The following is a 24,555-nucleotide window of genomic DNA, read 5'->3' on the forward strand; positions in this document are numbered from 1 at the left end:
TTTTTTAAGTGTTTGCTGATCAAGGTTTCTTCGAAAGAGCTGTAGAATCTGCAAACTGCAGCAAATGTGTCATAATATCAGCATTACAACACAGCAGAGGGGGATTTCTACGATAAATGGAACAGGATGGACCCGCGGACGCGCCAAGAGTGAAATCATGCTCCACTCACTGGAAGAGTTGCCTTCACGTGCCGTGGGAAATGCTATTGATCGGGTCATCTTGCTAAACGTGGAATGGAATTCTAAAGTTTGTAACGTCGTATAAAAGAGGAAATGTTACTGTGACAGTTTTTGAACAGTTTCTCCTAAAACCAATGCGCCAAAAAAGACTAAACTAATCATTTTGTTGGGGAAAAATGGCCACAAAGTTTATTGAAACATACAGTGGCTTGAATATCTTTTAACCCCCAAATATCTTTATATTAATTGGTGCAAAACGTAAACAGAAGACTAAAACTAATTTCAATTAAACAACAAACAAATATTATTTTAAAACAACTATTGTAGTACTTTAAGAAGAAAATGTGTATATTAGTGACACTTTACAAACATAAATATTATTCCAGTGACTTAATTGTAGACCTAGTATTCTATAATTTTCCCCAAATCTAATAATTGTTACTTCAAAGTGAAATCCAAGTAAATAATTAAGTAAATAATAATATTCAAATTAGCTAGTTATAGAAGTTCTAAAGCACAAATTTTAATTGTGTCATTTATTTTTATTTTATTTATAAAAGCTGGTTTGCTACACAAAAAATACACAAATAAAAAAAAAATCAAGTAATTATAAATATAATTGTGTTTTAAGGTCATGCAGAGTTTAAAAAGTCACTTCTAATTTTTCTACTATTCCAGGATTTGTTTTTGGTGTTTGAATGTACTATTTTTGTAAAAGTTTTTATTTTCTACCTTAGAAAATTCATTTTTATTTTTTAACTGTGATTTGAATAAGAAACGTGTACAAGAGAGGAAACTTCACTGTCGGAGTAACTTTGAGGTTCCGTGAACGCACCGCGCTCCGGGGTACTAGTCCAGCGGCGGGTGACGGTCCGGCTCCACGGTAGCTGCTCCGCTCCGCTCCAAAGCCGCGAAAGAGCCGAACGGGACAGGGTTTTTTTTCTCCAGGGGGGTGGGGGGCAGCCTGACAGGCAGCGTGTCAGGGTGGGGAGGGGGCCGGTGCTATAAATGGGATTAAAGCGCTCAGGCGGCAGGAGTAGTGATAGTAGAGAGGAGGGAGAGCCCGACCCAACAGCACTGCGGCGCATGTGCTCCCGCGTGCCCGCTCCGTCCGCGGCGGAGGAGGAACTAGCACCCCCGAAAAACTGACAAGAGACCAACGGTAGCTGCAGCTCCAGGGAGCCCGCGTTCAGGCTTCCCCTTTGGGGGTGAAGTAGCTGCAAACCGGCGGAGGGGTTGATGTTGATGTGGGAGAGAAGGGGGGGGAGTGGACTTAAGGAGTGTTTGATTCTCCAAACTTGCTAAAACTCAACTTAAATAGAAGTTTTTGCTTTATTTTTACATTACAAAAAAAAAAAAAATGGAGAACCAAACCGGGGAGCAGGGCAGCGGCGAGGACGTGCGGAGGAGCGGCTACCTCCGCAAGCAGAAGTCTATGCACCGGCGGTACTTCGTGCTCCGCGCCGCCTCGGAGCGCGGCCCGGCCCGCCTGGAGTACTACGAGAGCGAGAAGAAGTTCCGCGGCAAGGCCCCCGTCCCGAAGAAGGCGCTCGCGCTGGAGACCTGCTTCAACATCAACAAGCGCGCCGACGCCAAGAACAAGCACATGATCGTGCTGTACACGCGCGCGGAGAGCTTCGCCGTGGCCGCGGAGAGCGAGGCGGACCAGGACGAGTGGTACCAGGCCATGGTGGAGCTGCAGTGCAGAAGTAAGGAATCGAACATGTGCGCTCGCGGAGGGACGTGGGGTGGGGGGGGGGACGTGGCAGAGCTGCTGCAAAAACTCTTGTTTACCACTTGAAGTAATCTTCTCTTAAGGTGGTGGTGGTGGTGGGGGGACTCTTATCATTGTGGCTGCAGATGTTTGCAGCTTGTTTACTAATTTGCATAATTTTGGTATTAACCCCCACCCCACGTGCAGTGGACCCCCTCCCCCTCCAGACACACACCTCACTGCTCCACGATTCCTCTCATAAAGTCGGGATCTGTCTGAAACGTTGTCTGTCAGCCCAATGTAAACACAGCTGTTGCAGCAGTTGCATTCAGCACATCACATCACCTGCCCCCCCCCCCCCCCCCCCAAAAAAAAAGCGCGCGCGCACACACACCTCCATGCCAAAGACCAGATGGGCTGCAAGGGGACACATGACGCAATTCAAGATAGGAGTTCAAGGTGCTTGCAGTTCACATGACCTGCTGCTCTGTTACATAAAGACACAGATAACGCCTGTTTGTAGAGGATGGTTGAAGGGGGGGGGGGGTGTTTTTCCTCCTCTGAATCAAAGTTGGGGTGGGGGGGGGGGGGGACCACAAGCATACATTGGATTTTATTGATTTTTTTTGGAGACGTCTGTACCAAAAAAAAAAAGGGAAAAGAAAGCGAGTGTGTAAAAAACTGCAGCGCTGCAGGGAGCGTGCACCGCTGGGAACTTCCCAGGGTGCATTGCTGCAATGGCTTCTCCCCTGTTGACTTTCTAAAGTTACGTACACACATGACGCATTTTACTGATATAGCAGTATTTTTCTTAATCATATAAATGACTTTTAGAAGTAACATAATCTGCATATATTTTGGATAAATGATCTGCATTTGCCATGTTGATTTCTAAAAGTAAATTTTTTTCACATAATTTCAGTAATTCATCTTATTGATATTTCAGGATTCTTAATTCTGTCTGATAAAATCTAGGAACCGGATATTGATAAATCATGTACTAAAATGGTTACGTTATAACGGGGTGGGATTATATAAATTTGCTTCCTTCCACTCCTTTTCAAGCAATATTTATTAATATGTCTAATTATCCTACATTTGATGCTTCATTGTATGAATGGATAACTGACGATTGCATTGTTGTTGTGTATTATTCCTATTTGATTGCTTGAAGTAAACCATTTCTAATCAAATCAAATCAAAATGTAAGTGTTCACACCTGACAAGCAGGGAGGGGCCACTGTTTACCAGCGCGTGTCTGCCGCCTACAGGTGGAAGAGGGTTGGTGCAAGTCAGGTCAGGTGGAAGTCCAAAATGCGCATAGACCAGGGGTGGGCAATTCCAGGCCTCGAGGGCCGGTGTGTCTGCATGATTTCCAGATACTCTTGCCCTACTCATGGCTGATTACCTGGTTCAGGTGTGTCCAGCCAATCAGAAAATGCCAGAGCAGGGTATGCTGGAAAACATGCAGGACTGCGGCCCTCAGTGCCCACCTCTGGCATAGACTTTTCATCAAAACCAGGGGGGAGGAGTCACCTAGTCCAGTTCTTATATACAGTCAATCATTGGTGCTGAAGTGTTAGCTTGCAAACAGGAAACCACCCAAAATGGGGGGGGGGGCAATGAAGAAGAATGCTGTTTTTGCGTGCAGTAACCAATGCGCCAAATCCTTTTTTCTTGCACGGACATTGCTGAATCTGTCTGCCGTTGGTTAGACAGAGGAATTTAGTGCTTAGGTGAAGCTGAGCCGCCAAAAAGATACCCCCCCCCCACACACACACACACGCACACACACTAGACCGGCACAATCCCAAATTTATCGTCATCGCGATATCGAGCTGTGCAATATGCATATGGTAAAAGTTGAGCAAAAATTGCAAAACCTTAAACGTGCTAAAACAATCTAATGGCAGCTTGAAGTGTTTAATTAGTCAAATAAATCCCTTTATGTATTTGACCAATCAGATGGAGCCCCTCCTATGCAGACGAGGGTCATTTGGAGTGTAATTTAAGTTATGTTGACTGTTATTGAAAATAAAATGTTGCAAAGGTGCGGCGGCGCAGGTCATCTAAGGCGCTCGGCTGCATTGACCTCAGTAACCTCTCGAGATTCATCGAGATGTACTGGAACTGAGTTTCCCCTTGTTGGGATTAATAAAGTTTTCATTCAATGAAATGGAAATGATTTATTTAGTTGTTTTGCTTTTTTTCATGTATTCAAGCTATATTATCATTGCAATAATGATCACTAATACCGTGGGTTTTCCTCATATCGATCAGCTTTCCTCATATCGATCAGCCCCCCCCCCCCCCCCACCTCCACGCCAAATTGTGTCACAGGGTCTTTTAGAGGATCACCCCCTCCCTCAATCGGACAACCTGCTGAGCGTCTCAGATCACCTTAATGCAGTCGCTGGGGTAGATTTCGGCGGTGATCTCCCCGCCTGTTAGAGCGCAGGTGAGGTTTAACCTCGGCGAAACGGTTGTCCGTTGCACACGTTGGCCGTCCTCGCCCAGCTCAGGCCACAACCTCACTGAAAGAATGCGATACAGTCCCACTTTGGAGCCAGCGGCTGTAAACTATAACGAAGCCGTATCTCCAAACCCCCCCCCCCCAGCAACAACAGATACATTAGAGACGACTTCTGAGAATCTGCAAACATTTTAGATAATTATTCTGTTATTTAGGTAAAGAAACGTCAACACATTTCCCTTTTATCAGGCATCCTTTGGGTTTCTTCAGACCACTTGCCGATGTGTGATAACCCATTTAGGGCAAAAATAAAGGCGGGATGGTAAGTGCATCCATGAAAGGAGGATGAGTCCTCTTTTCCAGGACTCCCTAGGAAAAGAGGTTTTTAATCTCAATAGGACATTCCTGGTTAAATAAAGGTTAAATGAAAAGAAATGAGGTCAGACCGGACTTGAAGTGAGTCGGTGTGAACGGACAGAATCCAGAGAAGATGAGGGGATTGCTAATTCACCATGACAACCCCTGCACAGACCAGAGTATTATTCGGAAGCCCCCTCCTCTACTCACTGGTGCTGATTCCTGTTTTAGGGGGGAAATAAAGATCATTTTAGTTTCTGGTCAATCGTTTGTTTCTGTATTCGTCCACAAAGAATCTTGGGGTTTCTAGACTTAAAGAAAAAGTTTTTAAGGAAACTCGAGAAGAGTCCATTTTTTTAAATCTGCCTTCTGGAAAGGCTTAATCTTATGAAAACTGTGTTTTTAACAACTCCAATAGGGCAGAAAACAACCCCGATGACTTTCACTCAATGATGTGTGCTGCGGTTTAGTTTTTAGGTTTAGTTTTTTACCTGACATCTCTCATTGCTCTCCCCGTGAGCCGTGGATCTCCCTGAGCCGGCAGATTAAACATTGAGCCGTGCTTAAGGAGCGCTCATCCTTCTAATTGGGCTTTAATTATTGTCTCGAGGGTCGACGTTTGGCGATGCGGTGCAGGCTAACGAGGTCAGAAAGTGGAAGTGTGTCATGTGCTGCAGCGGGGAGATGAAGAACCGACCGCACCTTCGGCGGGACGGTTGGGAGGCAGCAGCCTGTGGCGTCCGAGCCAGCCGACGAAGCGCTCTGGTTTGATCGACGCCAAAACAGAGCCTGTGGCAGTATAATCCATTAAGTGAGGAAGTGGCAATGTGCTGAGCAGCTAAGTGGCGAGGGGCTCTGGGTGCGTTGTAACCTTTACAGCGTTTGAATCGATCGCTGTCAGATCCCACCGGCCCATAAATGTTGAAGTTCTCCACATTGTTTCTTAGCAGCCACTGCTTACATTTGATCAGAAGAAATAAAAACAAGCGTTTGACTCCAAAGGGCAGAAAGTTTTGCGGTCTGTAAGAAAAAAGGGTCAGGGGGTCATGATTATTTTCTGATGAGTCATGATTATCCTGGCAGTGCAGATCTTCTGTATGCAAACATCTGTTTCCATCCAGACTAGGAAGGATCTGCCGGTGTAGACTTGCTGTGCATTTTGTAAAGACGGGTTTCGAAATGAACACAAACCAACACTATTCTACATCTATCCATCTTCTAAACCCGACTTATCCCATTTGTTGTCACAGGGTTGCTGGAGCCTATCCCAGCCACCGATGGGTGACGACAGGTACATCCTGAATCGGGGTCGGCTGTCTGTTGCAGGGCAGAATTCTGCAATCGTGATAGATTTTTTTTTGGTTTCTTCTGGTACTTTTTAAGGTGTGCGTTAAAGCTTTTAAAGAAGAAGTTTGTTTATTTTGGTTTGGAGTGTTTGTTTTTCCTATAAAGGGCCCCTATCATGCTATTCTTAAGCCTTTCTGAGTAAACTACATGCATATAGATGATGATGTATTTTGACACACCTAAAGAATGATTTTTTTGTTTTTGCACCAGAAGTAAGACCGCTCAATCTCTGAGGCTCCGCCTTTCTCTCCTTGTGGGTGCCGCCCATTTTATGACATCACCGTAGAGCCGGCCTCGGCGGTGTGTCTGCATGTGTCCGACGAGGACAAACAACATCGGAACTTTAATGTTTTCAATATTTTTGATGCATTTGCTAATAAAAATGTGGCGCTGCGCTTCTTTCAAAATAGATGGAAAATAAAAATCCTTTCAAACATAAAATATCTTCATGTTTTAAAAAATCTCAGTGAATGTTTATAATAATCCAGTTTCATACTATTGTTTTAATCGTGATTAGTTAATTAATTATTAATTGTCTTGAAAATTTAAAATATTTATTATATTTACCGTTCTTATTAGACATTCTTTTGGGATGTTTATAAGAAAGTTCTGCGATTTTAAGGATTTTTAATCTGCAAATTTGCCTGTTTATGGGTCTGTTGGTGAACATGTATAAAGACATAAATGAGATCTAACTGTTTTGCTAAAAACTATTGTCCACAAAACAGCCTTGATTGTTCTGCTTCTATTACAATAGCCATACTGTATTTCCGTTTTGCAAGCGCTCCCCAGCTCGGCTTTAAATCCTGAGCTGCTGCTAAATTAATGCTTAAATTGGCGTATAATCTGCCGAGCGATTAGTTGATTTACTGTTACCCCTGGCTGCTGTTTACAAGGCACCGTTGGCTCTTGACCTCTTTTTAGGCCCCGCCGGGCCGCTGGAACCCCCCCCCCATGTAGGTCATCGCTGCACTTTCTCATGAAAGTTTGCGCTTTGTTTGGAAGGCCAGGCCCTTGTACCGTCTGCAGAGGTGGCGCAGGAACAAAGCGCTCACTTTTGTCAGGATGTTGTTCCTGACAACAGTTTGATGCTGTTCCACTAAAGTGCAGATAAGAAGTCTGCCTAACACTCAGATTTAGTCACTAAACTCATTTTGGGGCAAAGCTGTGTTCTCCGTGGTTACTCTGCAGTTTGTTGTGGTCTTTCAGACTTCCAAACCTCAGTTGCGTCACCAATCATTTCAACTGCTTGTGCGTCTGATCTGGGGGGCATTACAGACCCCAGAGGTGGATGACGAGCCTTAAAGTGGCGGAGCTGACTAAGAGGAAAACGGGCGCACATGTCTGCCAGAGATGGGAGCCAGCTGTTATCCCTGCTGATTGGCTGACTTTTCGCTTGTGTTTTATTTGGTGGGGATCTGGCCGCAGAGTGGGTTACAGAGGGCACAGTAGCTGGGTTGGGGGTGGTGGTTGGCTCGTAGCTTTTTCGGCATGGTCTTTAGCGGCCTTGTGGCGCGGCGCTGCATGATAGGGCAGTGAGGTCAGAAACATGAAACGGAGCCCGGAGAGAGTCAGCCGGTTCATTGCCAGAGTCGTTTTTCCTGATTTACAGACTTAACTAAGAACCAGTCTGACTATAAAGCTGATTGATTTGCCTAAGAGATCCTTTCTTGTGGACTAACTAAACGTCGTTACATAAGTACAGCCTCAAGGTAGTCTGGAGACATTTTGAAATATGGCATGTAATGTTGCAACTGGAACCGTGCCACCGCAGAGACCCACTTCTTCTGGATTTGCGTGAGAACTGTAATTAGCCCGTCACTCAGGAGGATGTTAGTATCTCAGTAGGCATCTGACAGCCTCAGGGGGAAAATATGGCACCCCCCTGTTACCCCCCGCCACATTACACACACCCACCTTCCAAGGTGGCAGAAAGAGCCCGTCCTGCTCCGAGGCCGATGCCCTACTTCTCAGTGATCCAGATCTGCACCAATTCCCCGCTCTCCACATCTGCTCATGAAGATTTTCCATCTTCCCGGACAAACAAACAGTAACTTCTCATTTATAAAAAGCCAGGCGGGCAGGCATGGCGGCCTCTTTATATGCAGCCTGCGATCTCTGGGGTGGGGGGCAAAATCTGCATGAATAGACGCCAGTGTCGCCTGGGTGGGATGCTTTTCTGGAGCCACCCGAGGAGATCTATTCACGGCTCCAGGTGTGTAGAAGAAAAGGAGAAGCGAGTCCAAAAATCCACCCTTATGCAACCAGCATGTTTAGTTTGCACACACGTGCAGATTCAATCTTTCAGGTCATCGCTGCATGTTTTTTTTTTAAACTCTTTCTGTACTCACCCAGCATACTGCCCCAAAGGAGGACAACCAGGAGGAATCCAGAAACCTGTGCCTTATGTAACCAAGGTTGTTTCTGTGGTGTTGCTCTCCTCCATCACTTTGAGATTGTTTCTGGGATTTAAGCAGCGTGCAGGCGGCCTTCACATCAAGGGCTTCTGTGTGTGAAAGTGCTGCTGAGGTCTTTGGCTGCAAAACAGAAAAAAAGAGGCTGTGCAGATGCAAGAAAAGGACTCTGGAACAGGAAAAAGATGCTCATTAAGCCATTCCTGCGATTATCTTTTGATCACCCTGCCCCCCCCCTTCCCCTCATTGTTGCTGAGAGCTCTCTGTTTACACTCCCAGTAGTGACAACCCCTCCCTACCCTAACCTAACAGAACCAGTACAACAAAACCGGCGAGCAATATTAGAGTTATCCTGCCATACAATTTTGAGCCGGATGGCAAATTGGACGAGGAAAACAAAGACGTACATGGATTGGAGTAGGAAGCCCCCCCCCCCGGTGTGTTTTCTACGTCACAAATACGATCTTTTTCAAATGACATGCTGCTGATTCACAAGGATTTGAAACAAGAAATGTTTAGAAATGCAATTTTAATCTGAATTTTCTTCATATATCTCGTCCATTATCAGAAAAATGCTACAAGAACGTGTTAAAAACACTCCCAAAAATATATTTAATGAAAAAACGAATTGTTAATTTGGACTGTTTTACTTTTGGAAGCCAATTTCCCATCTCTACAATCTGTAGCAACCCGCCCTCATTCCTTCGGTCCCCACTGTAAAGTCCCCAAACCACATCTTCCTGTTGTAAATCTAAATCTAGGAAGCGAGCGGAGCTTCTTGCTTGAACAGAGGGGAACGTCAGACAGCCACGCACAGCTTGCGGTGAGTCATTTAGTGTGTGTGTGTGTGTGTGTGAGGGGGGGGGGGGGGCTCGGCACACAGCCGCTAAGCCACAGCACCGCCAGCTTTCAACAAAACATCCATTCTGGGTGCTTTTCAAGTTGTTCCAGTTGCACAATTCATTCAAACTTTGCGTTTTGATGGAATCGAGGAGGGAAAATGTTGAAGTGTCTGGTCGTCTTGGATGGACGGGTTGGTGGGTCACAGTGGGATTTTGGCACAGATGATGAATGCAGGCAGATACAAAAGGCATATACTTATCAATTTATTTATAAATATGGTTCTTCACTCAACTCACTGTCATAAAAAACACTTTTTTCCCCCCAATATGCCAGATGTTGTCAAGTAATAAAGCAGGTGCTCAAGTTCAGCATTAGGGCACAAAGAACATCCTGTTCCCATGAAAGACGCAGGGACGCCTTTTGTGGGGGCGTCTTTCTGCAGTCCGGACATTAATTTATCCGGTGTTGCAGATAGATATCATGCTCAGACATATCTAAGCCCGACAGAAACAGGAGGATGGGGGTCAAGTTAAAAGAAGAACGTCGTGATGCGTTTTTTCATGAAGAACGGGAAAAACCACCAAGCATGAGTCACTTAATGGCTTTTCTCGAATCATCTCCATTCAAAAGGTCTCTGGTCTTTTGAAAAGGTAAGACGTAAAACTTGAAAGTAAAAGATCGTTGTTTTGAAGGGGACTGCATCACCTGGTGCTGTGAAGGGGTTTCGTGGTGTCAGAGATTGGACGATCGTCAACACGTCTGGACTTGCGTTTGAACAACTTTGTGGCAAAACATAAAGCAAGCAGGCAGAGAGAATCCTTTTTTTTCTCTACTTCGTCATCATCACGTGGTGGCAGTGGAGCTTGGTTGCAGCAGAGAGGTTAAAACTTCCAACTTGCAAAGATTACTGTGTCGTTGTTTTTGGCAATTCTGGATTATAGAGCACAATAAGCACTTGAAACGGTCATATAACATGGTATGGCTTAGGGATTTTTTTTCAGACCGATATTATAACCGATATTTCCCCTGCAACTGTGGCCGATGGCCGATATTTGCAGATACCGATACAATTACGTTGTACTTGACCTTTTTAACATACAGCAAAAGATCTCATAGGAACAAGTATCACTTCAAACTTTCATGTAAATATGTCTGTAAGCCTTCAGACCATTTATTGAATATTGGAGATAACTGTAAACCCTAAGCTCCCCATTGCCAGGGATCTATTAGTACCATTATGTATCCCTATCAAAAATAACATTGTTACATCCATTGTACCAATTTACCTTTTAACACCAGAACTGTATCTCCAATGTTTACATTCTTGTGACCATCATAACTCTTCAACCATTTGACCCAACTAAAGCAGAGAAGAGCAGCCTTGTGCTGATATGCAACATTTTACAGTATTGAGGCACTTATCAATCTACGTAAATCAGCTGATTCAGGTTAATGGCGCAAATGGTTGAAGATGTATTTAAAAAACATATGATTACTTGCAGGTATTTTGAATCCAATTGTGAATGTGGGAACAAAAATCAAATTGTTCAACCGTTGTCATACGACTGTAGAGAAATTGCTGGGCTTTTTTTTTTTTTGCAGCGTTTCATTTCTTTCTGTCCTTTGTTTTGGGAAAACAAAAACCCTTTAGAAGATTTTTCCTAGTTGGTTTCTATAGCTGCCACTTTCCTCTCATAGTCATCGTTCTTGAGTAGCACTTCATTTGTCAGCAGCTTGAGTTTTCCACACTTGTCTTGCTAGTGTCTGTGTTTTTGCGTGTGCGGTCGAGTCTAAGTGTTGTGAGAGACGTCAGATGTGCAGCCTGAAAGATCAGCCTGGCATCCTCACCGGCTGGTTTGAGATAAAACTATACATATATCTGGAAAATCATTGTAGAGCTCAGCACTTGTACATATAAAGCACAATAAAGGCACCTTGTCTATTACTAACAGGTAAATAGTGGTGGCTTCACCTGCTGCTGCCTCACAAGTGCATGAAGGACAAATTTGTTCACCCCTGCAGCCGTTTTTCTTTTTTTTTTTTTACTATCTTGGCGCATAAAACTTTGTTAATCTCCTGTTAGAAAAATGTGTTTTCAAGGCTAAAGCCAGCTGGGTCCTCTAGTGATGTTTTTTCAGAAAGTTATGCAGTGTTAGGACCAGCGCTTGAACTATTTTTAACACTAGTCTAGGCAAGGCAAGGCAAGGCAAGTTTATTTGTATAGCACAATTCGTACACAAAGTAATTCAAGGTGCTTCACAAAACAGAAAAATGCATTAAAATCACAATACATCATAGAAATAATCAACGTAAAATTTACTTTAAAAGAAAAGAAAAAAAAAAAATTTGAACCTTCTAGGAACCTTTACAGAGACGGAACTTTTTGAATGATGTTCTGATGGCAACTGTTGCTGGTGAACTGGTCATTCTTTTATTATTGGATCTATCGGCAGCTTTTGACACAGTTGATCACAAGATCTTGAGTCCTCGGCTGGAACAAAAGGCAGGGCTTTTGGGGGAAGTCGTACAGTAGATGCAGTCTTACCTTACAGACAGGTCTTTTCTGTGTTAGAACGGGCCCTCACTAATCGAAGTGTTACTCCCTGAAAAGGGGGATCCCTCAGGGCTTGGTTCTGGGCCAATTGTTATTTTCTATTTACTTGCTGGCACTGGGAATGCTGTTTGGAAGCATAAGGTGAACTTCCACCTTTATGCCCACGACTGCCAAATTTATGTCCCTATATGCGAGGTACTGCACGATTAATACAATAGTAGACTGCCTTACTGAAGTTAGGTCGTGGATGTTGGCAAACTTTCTTGGCCTGAACAAAAGGAAAACTGAGGAAATTGTGTTTACCCCTAGTGGTGGAAAAGATCATTGTCTTGTTTTCCTGTCCCTCGCCCCTTTTGAACATTCTGTGGTCACAAACCTGGGTTTTAAACTTAATGTAGCTCTGAAGCTAGACCTCCAAATAAACACTGTGACCAGCTCCTGCTTTTTACAGATGCAATGTTTATCTAGGATAAAGTCTTTTAGGGACCAAAAACGAACGTTGAAATTGTCCCCCATGCCAGACTAAATTATTGCAGCTCTTTGTACGCTGGGTCACCCAAGGCTTCAATAGCCAGGCTGCAGCAGCCAGATTTATGTGTAGGGCAAAGAAGTTTGACCACATAATACCAATCTTGGTCTCTTGGCTGATATTGCAATACTTGGTTTTTATTCAAATTCTGGTCCTTACATTTAAGTCCTTGGCAGCTACTGCACCTTCTTACCTCTGCAGTCTGCTTTTAAAATATTCCCCCCCAAAGTCCTTACGCTCCGCCGACCACTTTGTGTTAGTGGTTCTCAGAATCAAACGTAAGTTTTGGGGGGACCGTGCGTTGGCATTTAAACTATGGAATCAGCTGCCTCTGGCAATTAGAGAGGTCACGCTCTTAGAGAGTTTTATAAAAAGAGAATTGTTCCTCCATTTCAGCGCTTTAGCATCAGGTCCTGATATTATGCTAGTTTTAGTCTCTGTTTTAAATTGGTTTTATGCTTTTTATTCTTTTATGTTTTATGATTGCATAATGTTCTGTATTTGCTCATCCTGTGTACAGCCATTTCGGCCTCCTTGCCCGTGGTGGAAGGTGTTTTATGAATCAATGAATGAATAATGTTTCGGTTTTGTATTTGCAGGTAAAAACCCCAGCGACAGTGGAGCTACGGGCGACTACGGGGTCCCTAATCCCGGGCCTGCGTTCAAAGAGGTTTGGCAGGTGAAGGTGTGGCCCAAAGGCCTGGGTCAGGCCAAGAACCTGGTCGGCATATTTCGCCTTTGCCTCACCGACAAGACTGTCAACTTTGTGAAGTTAAACTCTGACGCTGCTGCTGTGGTGCTACAGCTGATGAATGTGAGGCGCTGCGGCCATTCGGAAAACTTCTTTTTCATTGAGGTGGGACGATCTGCTGTGACAGGCCCAGGCGAGTTCTGGATGCAGGTAAGCTGTTTCTTTCACCTTGCATTCCAACAAATTGGCTAAAAAGTTAATAATCAAATGCTAGGTTTCAAATAGAGAGTGATTGATTATTATTCTATATTTACAAAAATTTACTATTATAAGTTGTTTCTCAGAAAAACCTTTCTAGAAATGTGATTTATTTCAACTTTTTCTGTTGTGTTCTAGGTGGATGATTCGGTGGTGGCCCAGAATATGCATGAAACCCTGTTAGAGGCGATGAAAGCCTTAAGTGAGGAGTTTCGCCAACGCAGCAAGTCCCAATCAAACTCTGGTCCAGGAGGCGGTGCTACTGCTTCGAACCCCATCAGTGTTCCCTCACGCCGCCACCATCCAAACCCTCCTCCCAGTCAGGTTGGCTTCCTCCGAAGGCCGCGAACCGAGCCGCCAGGGGGAGCCAACTGTGGATCGGCGGTCAACAGTGGCAGTGCTTCTCCAACCCCAAGGCCCAACTTCCCTAGGTCTCGCACAGCGAGCGATGGAGGCAAAAGCGAGGATGGAGTGGCAGGGTCAACTCCTCTTCAGATTGGGAATTCCAGAGCATCAGCAAATGGGTCCTGCTCAACCACCCCGATCCTCAGGTCCAAGTCGGCTCGCTCAGCCCCCAACTCGGGTGCTAAAACTCCCCTTGGGTTGATGCGCTCTATCTCTACCCCGGCACCCTCACCAGCCCCGAGTTTATCATCAAGCTCGGGTCATGGCTCTGAATTTGGAGGTGTAGCTCCTACAGCCACTGTTCAAGGAACCAGTGCTTACAGTCGTGTCCTCTCTCATCAGACCTCTGTTTCAGGTTCTCCCAGTGACTATGGCTCTTCAGATGAATATGGTTCCAGTCCTGGAGATCATGCTCATCTTCCCTCTCCGACTCTCACTGGAGACTCTGCTGGTAGCATCAGCAGCCAGTCTCTTGGGGATGATGGTACTAACTATATTCTGATGGGTCACAGTGGTGGTGATGGCAACAATAATCAAAGAAACTTGATGTCCAGCTCCCAACCTCCACCGGGAACATTAGCCTTTGGCTCCCAGGCTGTGACGAGAAGAGTGCTGCGCCGCTCCTCTAGCCGTGAATGTGAAGCAGAACGTAGACTGCTGAGCAAACGCGCCTCCCTGCCGCCCATGGCTCTGGAAAGACTGGCTCCACGTCAGCGCAGAGCTGAGCAGCCTGGAGATGAAGATTCAGCAGATTATGCCATTATGTCAAGAAGCACAAGCCGAGAACTCTTTGCCTCTTCCTGTTCTTCGACTCAAGGGGAACAGGCAGGTGGTGCTGGCACAGGTGGAGGTGGGTACTTGGAGGTGGCGGGAGAGCTCAAAAGTGATGGAGGTGCTGGGGCACGCAGTGGTGCAGATTTGGGCATAGACAATGGGTACATGTCCATGCTACCTGGGGTCACACATCCGCCTGTATCCCTGTCCCAGTCACTGGCCGTCTCTTTCCCTGACACAGACTTCAAACCTACTGATGACTACATGGCCATGACCCCCAACAACAGCGTGTCTCCCCCACAGCAGATTCATCCTCCACCAGCTTCTGATGGCTACATGATAATGTCCCCCAATAGTAGCTGCTCCCCAGACCAGCGCGGAGGTCTCTCTGGAGGGACTTGGCAAGGCAGCGGTAGTGCAGACAGCAGAGCTGGCAGTGATTATATGAACATGTCTCCAATTAGTACACGCTCGGTTAACGGTAGCTCCCCACCTCCTGACAACACCAGCCACTTGGAAGCAAGTTTGCAACAAGCCCCTAAAATGGTGTATTCCTACTATTCCCTTCCACGGTCATACAAACATAACCCCTCATCTGTACATTTTGACAGCGGCCCTGGACGAGGTCGAAAATCTAACGGCAGTTGCAGTAAGGGAACAGGTGATGGTAGAACTAATGGAAGGTGCCAAGAACAGCCAGCAGCTAGTGGTTCAGGGGTTGGACGCCACTTGTCACTGTCCTCCTCCTCCTATTCCTCCAGCTCAGCCAGCAGTGAAAGCCTTGGGGAAACCGATGATCGGACTAGTCAGGCACTGAGTAATCTGCTGAGTGGATCCCAGTTAAAGGATAGGAGCAAGCTCACAGAAAAAAGGGGTTGTGGTGGTTTGTCCAAGCAGGGTAGCCATGCTAGAAGCAGACCGGTGAGTCTTTTCGTTGATGTGTCTAAGGCTAACACTCTCCCCCGGGTTCGTGAGAACCCATTACCTCCAGAACCTAAAAGCCCTGGGGAGTATGTCAGCATTGAATTCAAAGGAGAGAAGTGCAACTACCCAGGGGGGACAGCAGGACGAGGCAGAGGTCTCAGATATGGATCGTCATCACCCCATGGCTCAAGTAGTCAACATTCTCGAAGCAGGCCAACTTCTTCTGTAGGAAACATCAACCCGGATTCTCGTAGTCCAACTACTCCCATTTCTCCTCCAACTGCGTCCGAGTATGTTAACATGGACCTGGGCCCTTCTCCATCCCCCTCACCTTTGTCTGCTACTCCATTAGTTTTCCCATCTTTCCACACCCCTCCCACACCCCCAACTCTTGTTCATGTTCCTAAAATTTGTAATGAAGGTGCTATTAATCCACGTGACAAGGGAGCTCAATTGGCTGAAGCACCCCTTAGGAAAAGCAGAGTCGGTGTCCTTTCAGCAACTGACTCTGAGTCTCCTACATCCTGCGCAGACTACACTGAGATGGCCTTCAGCTTGAATAACAACACCGTCCCTCTGTCATCATCGAGCGTCTCCCCTAAAGTCACGTCCCCCACCCTAATCGATTCTTCGGTTTCAGTGCTCTCAAGGGGTCTAGACTTTTCACTGGGGAAATCAGGAACCAACCCAGACCAAGGGGCTAAAGTGATCCGCGCTGACCCCCAAGGGCGCAGGCGGCACTGCTCTGAAACTTTCGTGGCCTCACCATCCCTTCCCTCTACCTCAACTTCCTCGTCAACCGCATCACTATTTCCAGAACATGCACAAGCGGTGGCCCGCCGCCTGGGTTTTGAGAGCATGCTCTGGGGAAATGGTGCCATGACTGATGCCCCCATGCCATGCCCCCTCCCAGGACAGCAGTCACTTCCTGCAAACAATCCGGCTACGCCCCCTGAACGCGGCCTCAACTACATAGACTTGGACTTGGTCAATAAAGAGAGTCCGCACACAGACCTGGACGGGGCTTCAGGAAGTCAGCCCTCATCTCGGCTCTTCTCTGTTGTGGGCGGGGGATCTGTGGTCGGAGGAGTGGGTTCAGCGGTTGGTGGAAACAACAACTCCAGCCTCAACACGTATGCCAGCATTGACTTCTACAAATCAGAAGAGCTTCGGACACATCAAAACGGAAACAAGGAGGGAACAGGTGCATTTTTACATTTTTTACATTTTAAGTCTTATACCTGCCAAACCTATTAACCCTATCTGTCATCTCTAATTTCACAGTCTACCTTTCAGCTCTTGAAACTGATGTTTAAAATGTTCCATATTTAACCAATATGCCTTAATTGGCACCTTAGTTGGCGTAGACCAGTGTTTTTCAACCTTTTTTAGCCACGGCACACTTTAACCCTGACAAAAATCCCGCGGCACACCAGCATCCCAAAAAAAAAAAAAAAGCAGATATTCATGGTCTGTATTGATCGACAGCAACCCCCCCCCCCCCCCCCCCCGCAATCTCACGTGGATTTTTGTGATAAATGTGGCAGAAAAAGCAGGAAATTGCCGCTGTTTTTTCTAAGAGATGAACCACCAGCTAATGACGAGCTTTAGCTGGTATTTTTGTTAGAACTGAGCGACTTTATCAGCAGAATTAAGAACAAGGAAGTGAAGACTTTCACCACTTCTGATTGGTCTGACTGATGACATGTGATTAAGCCTTCAAGAATGATTGGCGGAGACAGTTAAAGGGGCGGGACTTTTCCTTACACAGTTATAGCTGCAGCTAAATCGCGGCACCGTGATTCTTATCAAAATGTCTTTAATAGAATTAAATAAACACAAAGAAAAAGTAATTTTAAGATCTTTTATATTCCTTACTACTCAGTGTTTTATCAGGGCTTGTTGGGATACACAGAGAGCTGATTTCTTGGAGATGGAAAATGTTTTTAGATCAGTGAATGAGGGCAATTTCCCACGGCGCACTTGACCATCTCCCACGGCACACCAGTGTGCCGCGGCACACTGGTTGAAAAACACTGGCGTAGACGACTGTCTGATTTGTGTGGCTGTCTTTGACAATTTAAGTTAAAGATTGGCTCCTGCAGAAAGACACACATGGATTTTTGTGTCTGGGACATAAACAGTACCTGTTTTTTCCCATGTGCCAAAGTCTAGATGGCCTTAAAATTCTTTGAGGTGTGTATAACCTCATTTATGTGGGTGTGTTTTATCAGGACCGTTTGTCTACACGTATGACAAGGGTCAGTATCATTCTGCTCTGGTGGAGCCATTGTTCCTTAAAGAGGAGAGCTGTCGCACATGTTCAACTGAAGAGTATGTGGTCACAAACGAAAGCATTCAGTCTTGCAATTGAAGCGTTGTGTTTCAAGTTCAATTTTGTTGACCCTGGTTGCCACTAACCTGTCCTAATGACCCCTTGGCATTTCAGGTTTTGTTGTTTTTAGCCTGAGAACTCCCAGAAGTCAGAAGAACGTGAGCAGCTAGGAGCTAAAATGTGTGTTTTGTACATGTGACTCTTCATTGACAACTTGTTGGGATGGTGCCTTTTGTGGAATTGAGTGAGTCTGATGATGGAACAAATCTCTCAACCCAAAAACATATTAAAGAAAATTAAACTTTGCATTTTAAAAATCAAAAGAAAATTTCATAAATCAAAACAAAATTCCCCAATATTTAGGTTAAATAAAAATGAATGAAAAATAAGTTTCCATAAAGGTTTACTTTCTTTCTTTACGGAAACCAAAAAAGGCAGGTACTAAGGGACATCGCTGGTAGATTGATGAAGTGCGTCTGTCATTTTAACCAAAAGTTAAAGGCATTAAGTGATACTGAATATGCTCCACACTAATTATAAAACTGTTATAGGTTTGCGGACATTCGAAAAAACCTAAATGCCAAAAATTAAACATCATCATCCAATCGGCGATGCCTCATAGTAGCTACCTTCACTGGTTTTGTATTGTTTTCTTTTTTTCAACTTTTAATTTTAATTGAAATGTTTCATTTTTATTTTGTTAATTACTTTTTTTAAATGTTTTGATTTCTGAAATGTATTTTTTAAAAATTATATGTTTCCCTTTTTTGATTGCCGTTGTGATCTATGCAAACATGCAGCAAACCACTTTGGCCCCTAAATAATCCCAATTAAGCATCTACATAAAAGCCAAACCATAAGTGAAGGGGTTGAGGGGTTAAGAATCATGACACAAAAACAGATACCTCCCAACTTATTAAGTTTTCATATTTTTGGACTTTCTGACCCAAAGACAAAAATGAAAATAACTGTTTTTGCATTGAGTTGGTGTGATTTTAAGAAAGACATGACCTGTGAACCGAGATTGTCCCTTGAAGAAACAGAGGCTCACACAGTCTTTGAAGATAAAATATTATTTAAGCTCTGAAGTGGGTCTATTATATGCATCAGTTTGAGAGTTGATCACCATGCACAGTGGAGCTTTTGTGATGAATGCCTCCTGCCAAGCCTTGTTGTTTATCTTAACCCTGCTTGCTTCCACATGGTTTGTAGTGTATTTCTTTTTGGAGCTAAACCCTCTGGGTTTCTGTGGCAAACGCCTCATTGTTGAGTTGGATTTTAATGAAGAATTTTTAGGCTTCAGCATATAAACGTCCTGGCGTCTTACAGTGAGGGCTTTATAACAGTTTTGGAGGGCCTTTTTTGTGATTTTTACATTTGGTAGTGAACTGCCGCATGCTTTTGTGTCGTGCCATGTTGTTTTTTTGCTTGGATTGGTGGGCTTCCTGGTGCTGTATTTTAAAATAGGAAATCTCCCAGGCTTCCACACTGAGACCATATGGGCTGTTAGAACATCAGCGGGACAATGTGTGTGTGTGTGCGTGTTTGGGTGCGTGTGTATGTGTGGGATGTTGCACATTGGCTGTGAATGTTGAGATGGGGCCAGTGTTTCACTCGCATAGCACTCAAATGCCTCCGTACAGTGTTCCCCTTCCTTTCATCGGCCCCCCTCAACTTTTCCTCTTTCAATAAACGATCCTTTTGTTTGAGCATGTTTGCCGCCGTGGGCTGGCAGGCCTCAGAAGGAACAAACCTCAAAACTGGTGTTGCTCTCCTGAGACTTTTCTCCCCAGCAGGCTATAATTTGCATCGTCTAGATTTTCCTTTTACTCGTTCTGCACAGGGCTGTCATCCAGACAGGATCCGTTCTGCCGTTTTCTCCTTTTTCAAATTTTCTTTTCTTCCGTCTTGTCAGGGAAACACGAAGAACCCCCTCGTTTCATTCAGCAGTTCTCCCACATGTGACGATCCACAGCAACAGTTGCATCGAAATTCCAGTCGTCGCCCTTTTTCTGTAGCACCACAAGCAGAAACAAAATGAAAACAACTAATCTGCTACAGCAAAATACAGGTTACAGAAAACAATGTTGTCTGCATGTGTGTGGTTTTTTTTTTATAATGCTCTGTAATTACAGGGCTTTTCTCTGGTCTTCTTCTTAACAGGCTCCATCTTGTATAGGAAAAAAGTGTGTGTGTGTGCGTCCCAAGTGTGTGCTCTTTTGCACTGTCGGCCAAAGGCTAAAACTGAGCATCAGTAGTGGGACGCATGCCAGGAGCAATCCCGTCGGACAGTGGTTATGTAATGGGTGGTGTGCAGAAATAGCCTTCTGATTTGGATTATAAGGAAAAGCACACGATGGAGCTTTTCACCTCACATAAAGTCAACTTGGGGGAAGGGTGGGGGGGTTTAAAAGATTTTTTTACAGAACGAAATGTGAATTTATTTACTTTCTGTAGGATTCATGCAGCTGCAAAATACTCAATAGTTCCTCAAAAGAACATAATCTTGAATTTATTCAGATCAACCGAACCAGGTTTGCATTAATGGGAAAAATGTATGACTCCCTGACTAATTGGATCAGTGTGCCGATAAAACATTTTGTTCATGTCAATTACAGATTTTTATCAATGAACGTGGCGCCAATGTTATTTCATTTGTCCTCTGTGACCCGTCCCACTTTAGTGTAGTGAAATCAGTCTGGAGAAGTAAGAGCTGTGGGTTTAACCTTCTTACTGTGTCTGATCTTATCTTGGGCTTCTAACTTATTCTACGACATTGAGAGGATTACAGAATAAACACTTTTGTTTACATCAGCCAGTGTAGGGTTGCGGTTTTGAGATTTTAGTAGTTTATAGCCATGTAAAGAAGGAAAGGGCTAAAGAAAACAAACGTTCTGGTTCTGTTACATTTTTGGTCTCTTGACCTTGTTGGTGGGTCGTCTGGGCCAGACAAAAGCAAACACAATTAAGGACATGAGTGATGAGATCAGCTGGCTAAAGCTATTTATGTACAGTAGAGGTTGATTCCTTGAGGTGTAACAACTTTACTTGGCTTCTTTCAACCTTGTTTGTCTACATGAAAGCAGTGCTGGTACATACTACGATACCAAAACCTGTAGCTTCAGATAAACTGTATTTTGCTACTGTAAGTAGTGTGTAAATAACTATAAACGAGAAAGGTTTCTATAAAATAAAAAAGCGTAACCGTTTCAGTGGAGGTGCAAAGAAAGTCAATGAAGGGGTGCATCCAAGACTCTCAATCAAAAGGTCCTTTAGAACTGAGAAAGAAGAGATCTGACCCAATAACTCAATTTAGAAGACAGTACACCAGTAGTACTTTTTAAAAAAAAAGCTGAAAAAAGCAATTCTCAGTTTAAACTGTGAAGAGCTCAAGCAAGAAAGCAATTACTAGGAAGTTAGAGTAAGATAATGAGCCTTTTTGGGCTAGCAAACTCCTCTGGACGGCTGAAGACTGGAAGAAGGTGTTTAGAAACCAACATATCAAAATCTAAAATCTCACATTTGTCACACTAAATCTTTTTGCATTAGGGACAATAGGGCCGGTGTTCTACATGTTTTTCAATCAACTGGCCATTGAAGCTCCTTATTGGTTAAACTCACCTGATCAAGGTAATCAGCAGCAGATAAGGCAGGATTTCTGTAAAATCAGTAGGAATTTGGACATCCCTGTCTTACACAGTCAACAAAAGTTAAGGGATAGCTCCACAGTTTGTGAAATAAACAGTCAAACATGGAAGAGGAAGTAGAGGACTGATTTGCAGAACCAGGGTCAATGACTTGTCTTTCATAAGAGGCACCATAGCATTCAGCAGAGCCACGCCTTTCCTTCTGGCATGTGTCTAAGTTGCTCAGGGGTTTGTCCTACATCAAGATAAAGTCTCAAGTAAAGACTTTATCAGCAGAGTCTCGAGATTAGAAACCCATCAAGTTGGTTCAGGAAAACAGTACAACCAACATATACCAACCATTTATGGAACCCGATGCTGGAAACCTTTAATGAATAATCAAAAAAATACTTTATTACTATTGCAGGGCGCAGCAACTGTGTTCCACTAGTATGTCTGGAAAAGATGGCGAATTTGATAAATTTTGACTAAAGTATTTAAGCCAGAGTATTATTTTCATTTTTGTCTCTGGGTCAGAAAGTCCAAAAATATGAAAACAGAAAGTTGGGAGGTATCTGTTTGTGTGTCATGATTCTTAACCCTTCAACCCCTTCACTTATGGTTTGGCTTTCATGTAGATGCTTAACTGGGATAATTTAGGGGCCAAAGTGGTTTGATGCATGTTTGCATCAATAAGCGCACATGGGCAATTTAAATTTTAGTTTCATTTTTTGAACAAATGACAAAAAAAACGCTTTTGAGATATTTACATTTTTTGATCTGCAGATGTACGTCCAGGTCGATTGGTCAAACGCTAACAGGAATTTCGCAAACGTTTTTTTTCCAGCAAACTTTTTCAAAAGTGGCATAAAATCCTCATAAAATACAGTATTGATATTGAAATTCCTCCAATGTGCTAATTTAAATGCTAGAATCTTAAAACCTCATCGTGCTTTCTAGAATACTACCACAGGCCTTAACACCGGAGATAGCGACATCTAATAACGCGCGCTCTGACCTACCGTAACTCTTCAACTGTTAACGCAATTGAATAATTAATTAGCTGATTCTGACATGAAGAAAAGCAGCATTACACTTTAGTAAAAATGCAAAGCTGCTTTTCTTCGTGACATAGTTATCTGGTTTACGTTGATCGTGTAAGCACGTTACTACTGTCAAATGTTGCACATCTGCATAAAGCTTCTTTTCTGCGCTTCAGAATTGGAATTCCGTTAATTGCGTAAACGGTTGAAGAGTTATGGTAGTTGAAAGAATGCCAACACTGGAGCTAAAGGCTCCGATTCTAAAGGGTTAGTCTGACTCGGGGGTGTTCAGGAAAGCAGCAAAGCAGTGTCTCATTCAAGTTTGGTCATTTGACATGCCTTTAAACGAAAAGTATCCCAAGAGTTTAGCAGCAAAATAGATTTGAACCCTTTCTCCCAAATTGTTCAGCTTCCACGCAGCATTAATGCGCTAACAACTAAAAACCCTCTCTAAACTGCATTTTTTTAAATGCAGATTTGTCCTAAACAAATTAAATGTAGTTGCAACAAAGAAATTAAAAGGAAAAAAGGGTTTTGACCTCATACAGCCAAGCATTTGTCAATACTTTACAGTTTGCTATTCTCTTAACATCAACTATGATATGACATATCTTTGTTTTTCTTTAATTGTGCTGCTTATATAATACGCATATTTTTGTTTATAAGAGCGTCAACGTGATTATTGCACTCAAAGCAGAGTTTTCCACGTCTGCAAATATAGTATGGTCTCACAACAGCCACAGACTAATGATAAAACATTAGAGATGGAAAAAAAACCATGCTAAATTCTTCAAGTACTCTGACAGGAAGTACAGAATTCTGCACATCCTGCAATTAAATAAAGCTGATTTTTGTCAAATGCATTCATTCAACTCCACCAAAGCGGCTTCCGTGAACGCCACAAGCTTGTCTGGCTGTGTGTGTGTAATCCAAGGCAACGTTAGTTCAGGCTGACAGCTCTAGTAGGGTTACGTAAAGCGCGACCACGTGAGATGAAAATGACCCCCGAGGTGGGTTAGGCTCAGGGCACAGACTGTGTACAGTTAGTGTGGGGAGGGGGGCGCGTTGTTTATCTGCTTATATGTTTTGTGACGTACGGGAGACCGAGCCCCTTCGTTTTGTTCCTCGCCGCACTGACTCATTGCCACGCTCTTCAAGACGCAAGAGCATAAGTGCACGCAGATGTGCAGCAGAAATGGCAGGACTAAACATGTGGGAGGTAAAAGGTTAAGCTGTGTGTGAATAACAGTCTGCATTTCCTGGCAGTTATATGCTTGTATCTTGTAGAAAGTTGAGATAAACTGTCGGTTGGTTTCACCTCAGTGTGCTCATTGACGTCTTTGGGTAAATCCACAGAACCACTCACCAAGGATGAAGAGGGGGGCATTTTGTTGTCGTTGATTCAAGGACGTGGCCTTCTCTGAAGTCCACTTTGTTTTGTTTGGGTGGTCTGTTCAGGGAGGTGACGCACTCACACCGCGCAGAGCAATAACTCTCCTCTGTTTGGGTTTTTGTCGTGTGCTGAAGGTTGTGGGTTCCAGCACACACGTGCGCGTAGGAGAGCTGGTCACACAACCGGATCGTGCCCACGTCAACTCTGTCGCTGTGTTTATGGAGTTTTAAATGTTTGGCAAAATGTCTGTCAGCCACTGGTTAAATAACTTTTTCAGACGTTGTTGCAGACTCAGAAGTGCAGGAACATAAGTAGGAATCACAGGTTCTTTTGCTCCCAAAGCGATTACACCCCAACGGCAAGGAGCGCATGAGACGTTCACCCTTTTTGCTTTAATATCAGAGATTTGACCCAAACTGTCAATGAAATCAAACATGTTTGAAGTCATTCTTTGGGTCTGGAAGATTTTCAGTATTTTTTAAAGACCTTACAAGATGCACAATTAGAGCTGTGACGGTGTCGGATTTTTCATCACCGCGGTGATGAACCACCAGGGGGTTAACCGCAGCCCCCCCCCCCCCCCCCCCCAAAAAAAAATCCCCCGGCGGCCGCATCAGAAATAAATACAATTACAACGTAGTATTCTTTATTATAAAATAACAGTAACAACTAACTACTACCTAACTAATGAACTA

General features: G+C 44.1%; 1 protein-coding gene across 1 annotated transcript in view; it reads left to right on the plus strand.

Moving 5' to 3' along the window:
• The first annotated feature begins 1,165 nt into the window (after positions 1–1,165).
• LOC101163034 (insulin receptor substrate 1-B-like) overlaps positions 1,166–24,555 on the plus strand; it is a 59,430-nt gene continuing 36,040 nt past the window's right edge. The window contains exons 1-3 of the mRNA XM_023948936.1: positions 1,166–1,889; positions 13,011–13,312; positions 13,499–16,667. Of these exons, the coding sequence (XP_023804704.1) occupies positions 1,541–1,889; positions 13,011–13,312; positions 13,499–16,667 (3,820 nt within the window). The 5' untranslated portion in view covers positions 1,166–1,540. The remainder of the gene's footprint in view (positions 1,890–13,010; positions 13,313–13,498; positions 16,668–24,555) is intronic.

The sequence above is a fragment of the Oryzias latipes genome, chromosome 18 (assembly GCF_002234675.1).
Source record: "Oryzias latipes chromosome 18, ASM223467v1".
NCBI lineage: Eukaryota > Metazoa > Chordata > Actinopteri > Beloniformes > Adrianichthyidae > Oryzias > Oryzias latipes.